The 16,832-nt window shown below is 40.8% G+C and overlaps 1 protein-coding gene across 1 annotated transcript in view; it reads left to right on the forward strand.

Moving 5' to 3' along the window:
• LOC124290920 (TPR repeat-containing protein DDB_G0287407-like) overlaps window positions 1–9,418 on the forward strand; it is a 186,322-nt gene extending 176,904 nt beyond the window's left edge. The window contains 3 exon segments of the mRNA XM_046727763.1: window positions 2,286–2,430; window positions 4,328–4,443; window positions 9,302–9,418. Coding sequence (XP_046583719.1) covers window positions 2,286–2,430; window positions 4,328–4,443; window positions 9,302–9,305 — 265 coding nt within the window. The 3' untranslated portion in view covers window positions 9,306–9,418.
• The last annotated feature ends 7,414 nt before the right edge of the window (window positions 9,419–16,832 follow it).

Genomic DNA, 16,832 nt, shown 5'->3' on the forward strand with positions numbered 1-16,832 from the left:
TCCAGAACTTCAAAACATTGATAAATTTGGAAATGTGTTTATAAAGCCCATAAAGATCCATATCATTTTTGGAAACATTGCTTACAGGCATACCTAAAAGTCTTAGAAAGAACAGAAATTATATCTTTCAAGGATTTGATTTGTGAACCTCTCTTCTTTATTGACAACATCAAAATAGGGGAAAAAAAACAGTCAAATGGGAACATTGGTTGGACCTTGGAAAATCACAAATTGGCGACCTTATAGATGTTGACAACAACAACAAACTTTATCGAGTCCAGACCTAATTAAGGTTATGGAGAAATTAGCATTGTATCATCAGCTAAAGAATATTTAAGAAAAACAAAATTTAACAGAGAAAAAAAAGCTGTCATTGGTATGAAACTTTCAATCAAGAATTTAATATCAGTTAAAAAAGGTTCAAAGTGGTATTATTTCACACTCACAGCAACTAATGACAAGTGGAAAGCTATGACTGAGTGGGAATCACAGTTTGCTAACCAAGATCTCAACTGGCCTAGAATATTTTAAAATAACAGAGGACACAAAGTTCAAATTGTTTCAATACTGGATTCTGCATAGGAGACTGACCACCAAGTGTCAGCATGTCATGTCATGAGTCTCAATGACCAATTTATTTTACTAGGCTTAAAACATAATATTTTCTCTGATGACATTTTTGGCCTTCTCATCTTGCTTTGCAAATTTTTCATTTATAAATGTAAAGTACAAGGTATAGCTTTAATTAAACATTGAACACCTTAAAAGAGCTTCATATAAGATATAAAATAGAACAATATTCTCATAAGGTTCATAACAATTCAGCAGATTTCATGAGGAAATGGATGATGTATTATCCACCTTTGAATAACTCTTTACAGTTTAAACCATATTTTATGACTACACCATAAATTGCTCAGAGGAGGGTAACATTACCGGTAATTACTTAACCTAGGGATCATTCATAATTTATGGCTAGGGGGTGATGATGGTTTTATGGGTGGGGTGGGGGTGTCACCCATTTTGTTTTGGGAGGGGAGGGGTGTCAGCAATTTTGTACATACAAATATGTTTAAAATTATGCTTAGAAATTATGGGAAGGGGGAGGGTCATTGATTTTGTACATGACATGGGGGGTCACTTATTTTGTACATAAATTTTAGGGGGTTCACATTGTAATGCTTCTCCATAAAAATCATCATCACCCCCAGCCATAAATTATGAACGGTCCCTTACAATCATTTTCATGTGTGCAGTTGTATGACTGAATGTGGGTGTGTCTGTGTGTTTAGTTATGCACACACACACAAAAAGGCCCGAAAACTGTCCTCACATTTAATCATAAGGGCAACTGGGCCCTTCACTTCCCTGGGTGAGGGTCCATTTTCTGTTACAGGGTTTCAGAAATAAAATATCAATTAAAAAAAAAATTCTGCTCAGCATCAAACCACACTTTGCTACAGCAACAGGGACTGCTGTCCAACTCTTATTGGTCGAACTTGTACACCAGACACCTGCATCAACTTTGGGACACACCCATGATCTTTAATGATCAGATAAGGGGGTCAACAAGGAAGTGGTCCAGGACTGTAAGGATCGGATGCTAATCAATTCAGCCCAGACCATGAATACAATGTATAGGCAGTCCACCTAGAGACATTCTTTTAAGAGTAGATTCTCTGGCATCCAGAAGTCAAAGGATAAGAGATACTCTGGCAACAACCAGCCCTTTCAGAAGCCATATGAAAAACAATGGAACCAATCTTACTGTGACCATGGCAGGAGAAATAGGTTCTACCTGTGTAGGGGCACACTTGCACAATTGGGAATTTCAGGCCCTTTCCAGTTATTGAAGGGTTGGATTCTTCACTAGGAGAAGACTGCAGAAGTAATGGCCAAATTGGGAGCTTCTTGGCCACACGTCCATCATGAACACGCTAAGGAATGGCTACATCATTCCGGTGTTCATGGCACTAGCACTCACACTTTACCTGCTGCAAATAAATATTACCCAAGTTTACAGAAGCAATACACTCCCATCTGTCAAAAGAAGCAATAGAAGTTATACCTCAAGAGGCACTAGACCCAAGATTTTATTCTCCAGTTTTCCTAGTGCTAGAGAATTCTTCTGACAGTACGATATATGTTGCTTGAATATTACTTTGTTGTGATGTGATCAGTGAAGATCAAGCAGGGCAGATTGTTTTATTGTTGATCCCCAGTCATGATGAAAAGATTGTGACATGTCATAAGTCTGCATTGAAATATTAAAATATGTGTTACAGGTCCCTTGATCTAAAGATCCAGGCAGTCGGCAATGAACACCCTATAACTGCAACTGCGTATATGAATCTAGGCACTCTGAATGCACACAGGAAGAATTATGCCATGGTTCAGGAGTATACGGAGAAAGCTCTTCACATATACAAGGTGAGATTGTCCAGATTATGACCCAGAGTTAAAATGACTGAGTGACAAAAGTTGTTTTTCAGTTAAAATAACAATGCACCTGTAAAAAAGTTCAGCACCCCTTAATATGTGGACCACTGCAGCAGTTGCAGACACAATTCAGGCTTCGAGGCAGGATTCGACACATGTTCAGTATGAGGATAGGTGGGCCTGCTATGCGTGCTGGTGTGCAGATAGGGGGATTTCAGATCTCTATGCTGCAGATTTAGTTTAGATATTGGAGTTATTTTAGTGCCATTTGGAAGAAGGTCTTGCAGCCTTGCCCATTCGCACTCCACGGCTATTCCACGCTTCACCCACCTCTCTCTCACTTCACTCATTGACATGGAAGACGGCTTTTCTTGTGTCAGTGGCCTCTGGTAGAAGGGTCAGGGACATATATGTGATATCAGCTGACATGGCACTGATGATATTTCATAATGATCATGTCAGTATTCGCCTCACGGATACCTACCACCCTTAGATTGATCTTGCTTTCTATGTGACAGCTTATATCAAACTTCCAACTCTTACCCAGTCTTCCACATGGGGGACAGCTCCAGGTGGTGGTGGTGGTGGTGGGGAAGTTGCTGTAACTGAGGTTTTTTTTATTGGTACAATGTGTTTATTAAAACATTGTTACAACCACCACAGGACATTTTCAGACACAGAATATGCATATATGTACCTCAAGGACTCACTTAAAAAAATTGAAAATCCCTACATGTTTGGCTAAATTTTACATATATATATTTTGAAATATTCACTGCATTTATATACATATGTATCTATTTATTTTGTTGTATTGTAATGAACTAAGGTGTAACAAAAACTGAAGCCAATAATCAAATAGCATTTTCATGACTCAACACATGATATCTAACCTAAAATCATTCTTTCATAGCAAGTCATGGATAGGCCGTGTATTGAAGACTGTTGAATAAACACCTAAGTTTGTGTTTGTGCCACATGTCAGTATTTTATCTGCATGGGGTACAGTGTTCAATCAATTTTTCTGCCACTATGGCGCAAAGATGGCCAGAGATGGGAAATTATTGGTATGAATAACAATTGGTCGCAAAATGAATGTCCACGCTACAGCTGTCAGTCATTTGGTAAAAAAATACAGGGAAACCAATGAGGTGAAGGATTGCCAACGTGCATGTCAAATCGTGAAGACAGGGCACCTTTGAGGCTCACTCAATGACAACCATTCACCATAAGCACTGTTCTTGAGCACCACTGGTTACCATTTTGCTGGATATCTAGTTTTGATTTTCATCCTCTTGATACAAGACCTGTATTCATCGATGACATCGCTAGGCCTCAGTGAGGCCACATCGCTAAGCAGTGACTCTTTCATTCAGAACAATGCACTGGCCGCCATGAGTCCAGACCTGAACTCCCTGGAGCACATTTAGGACTTTATTCAGTGACAGATACAAATATGTGTACCACCATTTCAAAATCTGTCAGCGAAGTTCAATGCAGCTTTGCACCAAGATTGGCGACAGTTTCTTCTGCAACAGATATGACAAAGGGTACATTTGGGGATAAGGGCTGCTTTCTCTTTTCTCTCTCTCTCTCTCTCTCAGGATGCCAAAGTGTTGCTTTGTCTGGCTCTATTGGTGTGTCTTTTTTCAGTAACGACCAAAATTACTTCCACATAAAGCTCATATAGTGACATGACTGAAATACTGTTCAAAATGACATGGAAGCCTAACAGTTAAAGCATAAGCTTGCCAAGCAGAGGCATGTGTTTGATTTGTCAGATGGTTACAGTGTGTGAAGCCTATTCTTGTGGGTCTTTGCTAACAGTGACATAAAAACATATTCATTCCCTCAAAGTGGCATTGATTACAACTCACTTGTCATTTAGATCAACCAGTTTCACCAAGATAATCAGTCATACTGGTTTTGTAAGGAGAATATGGCAAACTGCCTGCTGAGACAGAACAAGATCAAGGAAGCTGAACCCGTACTTCTGGGATGTCTGTAAGTTGTTTTAGAATTATTGTCAGGAATAATAATCATACATTTCTGTACTGTTTCCATAACTGTTCACTGGTGCTCAGAACATTTGACTACAGAAGTGGTGCTGTGACTTTGAAAGGCCCTTCACCAAGTATGAATTTAGTAACTGTAATACCAGGAACGGGACCCAGATTTAGCTTGTGTGTTCATTCACTTGAATGAGTTCCTTGAGATATAGGAATCTTGTCCTTAATCCATATACAATTAAGATATCGGCAACAGTGGAGCTTGTGTTATATGAACAGCTTGTCATTTATGGTAGCCACACATTAATAACTTTAAGCATTCATATGTAGGAAACAATTATATATTCTGTACATTAGTGGGCTGATTGTAAAGTCAATGGATGAAGAGATATACATTTTCATATAACCCCCAAGTCTCTTAATTTCACTTTTGGTTTAGTTAACTGAAAAAATCATAAATAATTCACCTTTAGTTTGGCACTTAATGCACCGTTTCATGTTTTCCATAGTTTGGCTTAAAGGCACAATGTCACACATTTTTGACAATATTTTAGCCTATATTATACATATTAGGGCAATCACTTTAGCTTCCTATTGATGCAATGAAAGACTTATCATCCCTTACGACTTGCCTGAAATCGATACTTGACACTTCTAGGCGAATAGCTTCCAAACAGAGAACACTTGTTTTATATCGAACATCGAAAACTGTCACACACGGTGTTGTCAGTATTTCCTGAACTGGTTTTCGATCACAAGTTCTGTGTAGGATATTCGTAAGAGTGCACCAAGGGACATAACTTTGTATTTTTAGAGAAGTGTAGTGTGATATAGTGCATTTAAATAAAAATTTATGATAAAGTTAGATACCAGCAGACGTTTTAAAAAAAACCATGAAGAATTGTTGATGTTGAAGGTGAGACTTGACTGTTGTTAATGCACATTAGTGAATCTATTAGCAGTTATCCCTCAATGGTGTGAGATAAGCAGTATTGTTTATCTTATGCATTGTTATTTTTCTGCATATTCCTAATGAGTCTATCAAACAGTATAATTTGTATGAATACATTCCTCTAACATTTTATAGCCTTATTTCCCGAAACTTGTTTCTGGTCCACATGTTAAACTTGAATAACACTTTTAAATGTCTATCACCTTGTGTCGTCTTACGTCCTAGTGGACTTCTTAAGCGTTCTTCATTGAATTCACACACACACACACACACACACACACACACACACACACACACACACACACACACACACACACACACACACACACACACACACACACACACACACACACACACACACACACACACACACACACACACACACACACACACACACATACACACACACACACACACACACAGGACACACACACACACACACACACACACAATTGTTCCTGTGAAGGCACACATGATGTTCCATATGCACACATGATCACATATGTTTTGATCTCTGTTAACATTTTCTACAAATTTCCTAGGTTTATGAATTCTGTTTTGATTTAAAGATGGGTAAATCTAAAGGCAGCAGATACGTTTAAGCTGGGAAATGCTGGGAGTGTGTGTCCAAACACCATGCTCCTTTGTCTCCAGATGCGATAATTGTCCATCTCAATTGCCTGCAGTGTTTGAGAGATATGCCCTGGCAGCTAAGAAAAGGCAGGAGAACAAAAAATTCCCTCATTCCTGCCAGAATTATGGAGTATTTAGAAAGATCGGCTGACATTCAGACGGAGTTGGGTGAGCATGATGCTCCCTGTTCTCCCTGTCAGACCTGATTAAGGGTTTATCAGACTGACTGATGGCCAGTACTGAGAAGGATGAGATTACGACACCATCTGTGAGTGACAATGCTCATAGACTATCACCTTTGCAGAAGTGTACCCAGGCTCCCTGGCTTGTACTAAGCAGCGAGGAATTCAGCTAGCAAATCAGAACTGTCAACAAGATCTCCTGATCACTACAACTTAGATGTAGTTGCACAGATCACATCTGTTGACAACTATCTAAATGGATGACTTTCGCCCTTTGCATGCTGAAATAGATGAAGTCCAAGATGTGGAATTTGTGGTGGCCAGGCTCGTCGCATGGACTACGTAGGGCTGATCACTCTTAACAGATTCTGCCATTCAACAAATACTATTACCATGGACCACATGGATCGCACCAGCCAAGGGACTGCTTGGACTGCTCTAACCTCAGGACCAAACAGGTCTTGTAAATCATAGGTGATCTTCTGTTCTCACAATAGTGTGGTGACTAGCATGGGACACACACATAGCTCAAATAGTACCCTGACTCCTCTTACACTACTGCCGATCATGCTGTATTAAGTGAACTGGAGCAGTATCGTTAGACCTATCACTTGAACCCTCAGAACTCAACTAAGCCAGATACACCTTCATCGATAAGGCTGCAGCCCTGCAAGTTTTGTTTTCTGACTCCGTGCCACCAATGTCAGATCATGAAGACTTTGCAGCAGAGATTCAATGGCCTGAAGCTCCATTGGTTAAGATCAGGATGTCACAACCAGGATATCAAAGTTCCAGAAATCTTAACACACTATCTCTACACATTTTTGCAGGATTTAACATTCATAAGCTGTCTACATCTTAAATTCCAACAGAATTAGATCAATCAAAACAGAGGGAAACAGCTAGGCTCTGTCATAACACCTACGGATCTAGTGTTCAAGGACCTTGCTTGGTGAATGAGACCCAACAATATCATAAATGGGACTCAGATCAGGATGTCGTCTGAAGATCATCATCTCTTTGCAGATACTTCACTTACAGGATGGGGAGTCCATCTAGAAGACAAGAGGTCATCAGTCACTGGGAGTTAGATTCACCAGTCCTTCACCAGTCCTTATCAATGTATTAGCCACCTGTCACTTGGCACTAACTCCTCACTTTTGTGAATACACAATGCCATTTAGAAGACGCAGTGGCTGAGTGGGTTTGATGGCGATTAGGTGCCTGACTCTGAGAGAGAGTATTCGAATCCTGGATGGGACTCAACCCAACAAAAGTACTAGAATCTGTACTTTACTGAGAAAGTGTAATCACAATCTACAACAGCTCCACCTACACATTATTGAGGCAGCAGGAGTTTCAGAAGGAGTTTCCTGAGCTGTTCAGCAGTCACTCAGAGCCTCAACATCTGCTTTATGTGCATACAAGTGGGATCAATTCCAGCTGTATAGAATCAGATCAGGAACTGCCAATGGACCTATAACAGTAACTATGACTGCAGATTCTAAAATTCCTTCTCAGAAACGACTTACATATTCTGCATGGAACTATTGAAGGTGATCGCTTGGGACTAACATCTGTTCTTACCAAGCATGGAATATATGTTGGGAAGGATCCAGTTCTTACCAGCATATTATATTCATTTGAACTAGAGGATATCCCAACAACTAATAACTATGAAGTGGGATTTGTCAGTGGTTTTATCGTCTCTATTACACTATCCGTTTGAACTTCATCTCATCTTGCTTGGAAGACTGCATTTTGTTATGGCACTGGCCACAACCTCAAGGATTTCAGAACTGCATGCCCCAGACTTAAGATCAGTTACATGAGTCATGATCAGAGAGTTACCAATACTCCTTGCCAAGAATCATAAATCTGCAATGGAAACTTTGGAATTGATTTTCATGATCCCTTCTCTGGCTCATACACTGGATCAGGATCTACCTTACAGACTCTTATGCCCAGTAAGAGCTCTCAAGAGGTATTTCCACAGGACTGATCCATATTTGGATTTCATGTCAGAATACTGCAACAAAGATGTATCCAAAAGTAAAGTGGCAGTAGGAATCAAGAAAACAAGAAAGCTAGCCTATTGCATGATGGAAGTGCAACCACCTACAGTCTACTTATGGATCACTCTGGGCCCATCAAGCCTAGGGACGTATTCTTTGAATACTACCTCTGATACTTGAGGCTAAGATCCGCCAATACTTCTCCTGGAATCCCAGAGTACCTCATTGAAGGAACATTATGAAGTTCCTGCTCATGTAAGTGGGAGATAACTCCAACAGATAGTGCTTGGGAAGACCACAGGGAGTAAGACAACACAAGATGATGGATGTTTAAAAATGTTATTCAAGTGGACCCAAAACAAGTTTCAGAAAATACGGCTGTCAAGTGTTGGAGGTAGTATTCTAAGAAATATTATCATTATTATCGTAGGCTTTATTTACCAATATATAACATCAAACTCAGAACACCACACCAACATGAGTTTATGTTCATACAAATTATTGATACATCCATAGAACTAAATCTTGTTCCATAATGAGATTGTTGCTCTATGTCTACAGTGTGATCAAGATCCTTTGATTGTAGGTTAAAATTCAGTGATGTTTAAAGTCATGCATGAAATATTTTCAGAGTGTGATATCATGTAGTTCATGCACATTTCAATTCTCAAACCAAAACAATAGAGCTCTGAATAGCAAAGCCAGCATCCCAAGCGCTGTGCAGAATATACTGGCTTTGGCAATGTTTACATTTTCAGCAAATTGAAGAGAATCCTTTTATGTTTTTCTTTTGGAAGAGTTAAATGCTAACTGCCAAATGTATTCAAACCCAGATTACAATATAAATATCTAGTTTGAATGAGGCCTGTAATGTTGCAGAAACAAATGGCATTCCTGAATAAATCACTTTCTGACCTGCTACTGAGTCTATTCCCGTTGTATAGCTACTACTCTTTCAGAATATGGCAAGCAGTGCCGAGTAAGCCTATAGACTATTGTTGGAAAACACTACATCAGAACAGTCAGTGTGCTTTAATTTCTGAGCAGCATATCTTTCTTTGTTTTTTCTAGTTGATGTCCAAACGAGGCTTGGACGCATGGCTGACTGTATTCCATACGTTCACCACACAATATCTGAACACTACATCGATAGCGGGGAGTATGACAAGGCTGACCGTATCCTTACAGCTCTATCAATGTGTAAGGAAAAGAGGAGAGCTACAACCTTTCTCTTGCTGGACAAACTTGACCAGCAGCAGCCCAGGTCAGATGCTAACCCCCGTCCAAGGGAGCGAACTCTGGAATATGGAATGGAATTGTGAGTTTTATCAATTTTTGTATTGATATGGGTTTTTTCCAAGTACTACTGTAAGTGGAGACACTAGCAGTGATAGGGTTGAAGGACCAGTGGGTGTGTTAGGCTGGAAGGAGGATAGAGTTTGCGAGACATAATGTCACTTGTCAAGTATTCTGGAGAGATCGAGACTGGCATTATCTAATCTGTTATGAAGGTTTGCCCCTGTAATGTTTGTGAGAGGTATTGAGGACCAGTCTGAGGATAGTAGGTGACTGAAGGAATCTAAACAAAATATATCTCACATGTGCAGCACAAACCAGCAAGATATCTTTGACATACATACATATACTTAAATGTCCTTTACATATCTTCCATGTCTTACCCTCCATATACCTTCCACATAGATCACTCACCTATCCCATTTCACATAGCGATATTCTCCACATAGATCACTCACCTATCCCATTTCACATAGCGATATTCTCCACATAGATCACTCACCTATCCCGTTTCATATACTGATATTCCCCACATATATCACCTACCTATCCTGTTACATATACAGATTTATTTCTCACGCCGTCAAGGTATGGGTAGTTGCATACTAATCTCGTACATCACACGAGTGTCATATTGCATTGACCTGTGCCGCAACAACTTCAGCTGGCATTCTAATGATTTGATTGGATAACCGATGACCTCTCAATTAGGTCACGTTATGATGGAACTACTTTCTTATTCATAACAAACATATGAATTCATTCATTCTACAACTTTCACTAGGTCAATTAAGTTAGAAGAGACATATCACATGATCATTATTACTTGAAAATATTACAGAAACACATAAAAAGTTAAATATTAACACTACAAGAACATTAGTATATGTCTTAATCACAAATTCTAATTAATTTACATTTTTTGAAAATAAATAAAAGTTTGTCTGCTGACTTGTGCTGTTGACGATGTCTTGGCAAAACATGGTGACTGCCGTTTGTGTCACTTCCATCGTTAAACCTCTCGGAATATTCAGTGTTTTCAATATAAAAACTTTGGATGGCAAAATAAGGCAAGTACACAGACATAGACTTACTGTGGTTCCTGAAACTGAATCAATGGCCCCTCCCACTCAGTTTTCCCTACCGGAGGATATTTTGGAAGAATTGATGAAAGATAACTTCTTTCAGGAGGTAAATGACCAAAGTTCTTTCAACTAAGATTGTTCAAACATTGACAATTACATCTGAAAAATCGGAATCAAATCACTTGGAGAAAGACTGACTATGACATAAACATTCTCATGAAGTTCTTGAAGTCAAATGGTGACAGAAGACCAGCTGAGACTATACCCCCGCCAAAACTTTGTGACATTTTGTGCACTATTTTCATCGAAATAAAGAAATCTAATGGCAAGGATTATGAGCCAAGCTCATTTGCATCAAAATTGTCGAGTTCTGACAGATATTTGAACTCGACATTCATACTTGCCTGTATTGTAGACAACCTTAAGCTGCCTGAGAGCAAGTCGGCTGTTGATTTGCTGTCCCCCCTTTTATATGAAGGAGCGGGACTTACCCTAAGTGAATAGACCATTCACTATCTATGTTTAACAAGCCTCTTTGTTTCGGCCACAACATCTCAGCCTTTGATTCTGTTTTGCTGATCCCTACAGAATCGGCGATCCCACTCATCTCTACCTTTTTGCTGCTAGCTACTAGAGCGACACAGCCGAATCTGTCTGTTGAGATAGTTCACAAAATATTCACAGAATCAGAGTCTTCAAGTCCTACCCCTGAGTTCGCCCGTTCTCACCAGTCAACGTTCGACGAACATTTTCTCCCACGTTTTTGGACTTTTGCGACAGTCTAGTTCGGGATCTAGTACATTTGTATTGGTAATCCGGGAACCCAACTCACTAGATTACACCTTATGGGACAAACGCTACGCCAACCTTGATCGAGTCCTTACCTAGTCAACGAGATCATCCGTGATTTTTCTACCAAGGTGGAGCGAAATAAGTTTAGATTGAACTTCTTAAAACTACAGAAGATGCAAGTATTAGAGTACAATTGATGCAACCGCCCGGCACAGTATGTTCCAACAAACCCAAACTTCGAGATTCCTTTCAGAGCAGGAACATTTTTCAATCCAGAACAAGAAAACAACTGGAGCTGGATTCGGTAAGCCATAACTGTCAGAGACCTTCCACCCCCAGTTGTCCCGATCAAAGATTCCCTGGTTGGTGGAAGAATTGGTACATATGCTTGCAACTGGACCCTTTTGGAAGAACTCTTTTGTTGTATATACACTCAGCTTGGGCTACAAACTACCAATCATAAGATCTTCACTGCTGACAGGCGATCCAGTTCAGCGAACCTACCCCTCGGCGCAGACACCAGCTCTACAGATCACTACTATTGGGGGTCCTCCTGTTTGGCATTTATATGGTCTGTGGCTATTCACCCACATCACGGAACACACCTCTCAGTCTCCGTATCACCAAGACATTGTGTTCGAGGCTTATATCGATGATTGTATACAAGCTCTAAGAGATTGAGACATCCTTCTGCAATATCTACAATTCACCACCAGCTAGAGTAGATTTTCAACATATAGAAATCAGAGCTGATTCCAACTTCTTATGTACGCACTCAGTCAACCATTTATAGCATCAAATATCATGGAGATCAACTTGATAATACATCTACAATTCACCACCAGCTAGAGTAGATTTTCAACATATAGAAATCAGAGCTGATTCCAACTTCTTATGTACGCACTCAGTCAACCATTTATAGCATCAAATATCATGGAGATCAACTTGATAATACACCGATGACGTCATACAGGGAGTTGACTGGAGGTACACTGGTAGTTCTTCGGAAATCAGTAGATGATACGCTGGTTACTACCGTTTTATGGTTTCACTGTATTATCACATCGGAAATTTGTGTGTGTGTGAAATTTTGACTACATATTCGACAGAATGCAATGGCTGCGCACCAGATTTATAACATCAACAGGGGATTGTTGCATTCTGCAAAATAATGAAGAGGGCAGTGAAGCGTGAGCCAGGCAGCATTATAGCGAGACAGCAATCCCACTTTAGTGTGATATGGCTCCCATGAGTACATCCTACTACTTTCATCAATCTATCAGTACAGTGTTGGTTCAATGAATCATCATGTACGGAAGAGTTCCATTCCATGTCTGTTCCTTAGGCTCTATGATCCCCTACCATTTACCTTTTGTCACCTGCATTGGTCGCTTGACGAATCGAATGTCTGCAGAGGAATTTATCTAATGCCGTTCAACCCCACTCATCGAGTTCAAAGCAGTTATATTAGCCTAATGAAATTAGGAGCAGGAGCTGCAATTGACCAGTCTGCTCATTCAGTCCGACAACTCGACCATCATTTGGTATATCATCTGGGGTCAACAGGATCGACAAGTCTCTTAGGGTGGGCAATGCTCTTCTTCAGCTGTTAGATTCCCTTGGAATCTCAGCAAGAGGCAGACACATTCGGGGGATAAAGAATGTCATTCCGAGTGGATGATTCATCCACAGATCTTCAGTTCGGCTTGTTTCACAATCACTTATCCCCAAGTCGACCTCCATGTCCAGGTGCAAAAATCAACTTCCCAGTTTCGTCTCACCAATCCCAAACGCAATTACGAATCAGGACGCTCTGGCCATACATACCCTGGGAAAACGTTTCCGTCACCAACCCTTCTACCTCGAGTACTACAAAGCTACAGTCCACCAAGCAGATGACACTGCTTTTGGTCACGCCCTACTGGCCAGTGTGTAGTTGGTTTGTCAATTTGTTACGTCTCACCAACCCACAGCCAGTAGCTCGACCCACACGAGACGATGTACTCGTGCATCCGCAGACCGACTGCACGCATCTCCACTGACATTCAATCTTCATGTCTGGCGCATCTACATTCAATTTCAAAAAGATCTCTAATTGCCAAGGGATATACCAGGAGGGTGGCTTCAGCTATTGGTTCTTCGCATCATACTTCTACTCGATCTGTATGTGACGATAAGTGGAACAAATTCAAACTTATTGCAAGGTGCCTGATATTCTGTCTCCTACTTCAGCTTCAGCACAGCCTATCACCAAATACCTACAACACTTGTGACTGTCAAGGAAGCTTAAAGCATTTACCTTGGCAACTTACCTCACAGCTATTAACTCAGTAATAACTACAACTACTGGCACCAAAATCTCTACAGTCCCTGAGCTACAGTCTCTATTGTGTTCTACAAACTGGCAGATCAGTCTAGGCAGTTCCGTCCCCTGGCCTGGGATTTATCGGTCATCTAACAACATATGGTTTCTGATGATTCCGAACCTTTGGCTCAGCAGACCATCAAGCACATTCAGGACGTTCATCCTGGTGGCGTTCGCTACGGCAGCTCGGATGTTGGATTTCCATACACTTGATGTAGGCCGAGTACAATTTGAAAAGGGAGCACACAGTTGAATTTTTCTGGATCTTCGCTGGGATTTCATTGCGAAGAATCAATTGCCTAGTCAGCCGGATCAGCTGTTCACCATCCCACCATTGTCTACCATACTGGGGTCAGATGACACTGAGGACCTTTCGCTTTGCCTAGTCAGAGTTCTCAAAATCTACATTGCTGCTTCACAAGACCGGCGTAGACTGTGTAAGCGTCTGTTCATCTCGCTGTCTACAGCCTCATCAACGGAAGTCTCCCATACTGCCTTAGCCTTCTGGATGAGGTCGACCATGCTACAGGCATACACTTTGCCGGTCTTCCACCTCCTGCCGCATTGAACCCACATGAGACTTAGCATCCACAATGGCACTCCATGGCAACTGCTCTTTGACTTCCGTTATGAAGGGCTGCTTTTGATTGGTTCAGACATGGAACAACATTCCCCAAGCTTTCATCAATCACTTAGTGCTGTCTATGCATCGTTGTTGTCAATTCTGCATCAACGCCAATGGTGGATACACATGATACTTAATTTTGGAACTGACTTTTGACACCACATATCTTCAAGGGTGTGTCAACAGTTTCACAGTGATTAAGAAAAACACCACAAATCATGTTATTAAAATAAACATACAATAAAAAAATGCAGTTACTGTATTCCAACAGTATATTTCAGTCACCTTCCTGTATGTACTTCACATGTCCTCCAAACATATTATTCATCCATCCTGTTTCACATAACCTCCACATACCACTTACCTGTCTCTAGGTGTTTCACATATCTTCCACATATATCACACGCCTATCCTGTATGAGCTTCACATGTCCTCCAAACATATTATTCATCCATCCTGTTTCACATATCCTCCACATATATCACTCGCCTATCCTGTATGAGCTTCACATGTCCTCCAAACATATTATTCATCCATCCTGTTTCACATATCCTCAATATACCACTCACCTGTCTCTAGGTGTTTCACATATCTTCCACATATATCACTCGCCTATCCTGTATGAGCTTCACATGTCCTCCAAACATATTATTCATCCATCCTGTTTCACATATCCTCCACATACCACTCACCTGTCTCTAGGTGTTTCACATATCTTCCACATATATCACTCACCTATCCTGTATGAGCTTCACATAGCCTCCACATATATCACTCGCCTATCCTGTTTGAGCTTCACATATCTTCACATATATCACTCACCTATCCTGTACGAGCTTCACATACCCTCCACATATATCACTCACCTATCCTGTACGAGCTTCACATACCCTCCACATATATCACTCACCTATCCTGTATGAGCTTCACATAGCCTCCACATATATCACTCGCCTATCCTGTTTGAGCTTCACATATCTTCACATAAATCACTCACCTATCCTGTATGAGCTTCACATGTCCTCCAAACATATTATTCATCCATCCTGTTTCACATAACCTCCACATACCACTCACCTGTCTCTAGGTGTTTCACATATCTTCCACATATATCACTCGCCTATCCTGTATGAGCTTCACATAGCCTCCACATATATCATTCACCTATCCTGTATGAGCTTCACATATATCACTCGCCTATCCTGTTTGAGCTTCACATAGCCGCGGACAGCCTCCGTGGTGTAGTGGTTAGAGCGACCGCCCGGAGAGCGGAAGGTCGCTGGTTCGATCCCCAACCGCGTCATACCAAAAGACGTTAAAATAAGGTACTTGTTGGTCCCTGCCTGGCGCTCGGCATTAATGGGTACAACAGGGACTGGTCGGCTCGGAGTCAGTATAATGTGTCTGAGTGGGGTGCTCATGCTTCACTGCAGCATGGTATCTCAGTGAGCTAGCACTATAAAACCAGCTTAAGTCTGGGCTAGCACAAGCAGCCGCACATACACACGCATGCACGTCATCATATGAGCGAAATATTCTCAAGCACGACTTTAAACCCAATTTCACCTCACCTCACATAGCCTCCACATATATCACTCACCTATCCTGTTTGAGCTTCACATAGCCTCCACATATATCACTCACCTATCCTGTATGAGCTTTACATAGCCTCCACATATATCACTCACCTATCCTGTATGAGCTTCACATATCTTCCACATATATCACTCACCTATCCTGTATGAGCTTCACATATCTTCCACATATATCACTCACCTATCCTGTATGAGCTTCACATATCTTCCACATATATCACTCGCCTATCCTGTATGAGCTTCACATAGCCTCCACATATATCATTCACCTATCCTGTATGAGCTTCACATATATCACTCGCCTATCCTGTATGAGCTTCACATACCCTCCACATATATCACTCACCTATCCTGTATGAGCTTCACATATCTTCCACATATATCACTCACCTATCCTGTATGAGCTTCACATATCTTCCACATATATATATCTGTATGAGCTCACACCACATATCACTCACCTGTATGAGCTTCACATATCTTCCACATATATCACTCACCTATCCTGTATGAGCTTCACATATCTTCCACATATATCACTCACCTATCCTGTATGAGCTTCACATATCTTCACATATATCACTCACCTATCCTGTATGAGCTTCACATATCTTCCACATATATCACTCACCTATCCTGTATGAGCTTCACATATCTTCCACATATATCACTCACCTATCCTGTATGAGCTTCACATACCTTCCACATATATCACTCACCTATCCTGTATGAGCTTCACATATCTTCCACATATATCACTCACCTATCCTGTATGAGCTTCACATATCTTCCACATATATCACTCACCTATCCTGTATGAGCTTCACATAGCCTCCACATATAT

Source organism: Haliotis rubra, unplaced genomic scaffold (assembly GCF_003918875.1).
Source record: "Haliotis rubra isolate DU_JTF1 unplaced genomic scaffold, ASM391887v1 Scf1128, whole genome shotgun sequence".
Classification (NCBI taxonomy): domain Eukaryota; kingdom Metazoa; phylum Mollusca; class Gastropoda; order Lepetellida; family Haliotidae; genus Haliotis; species Haliotis rubra.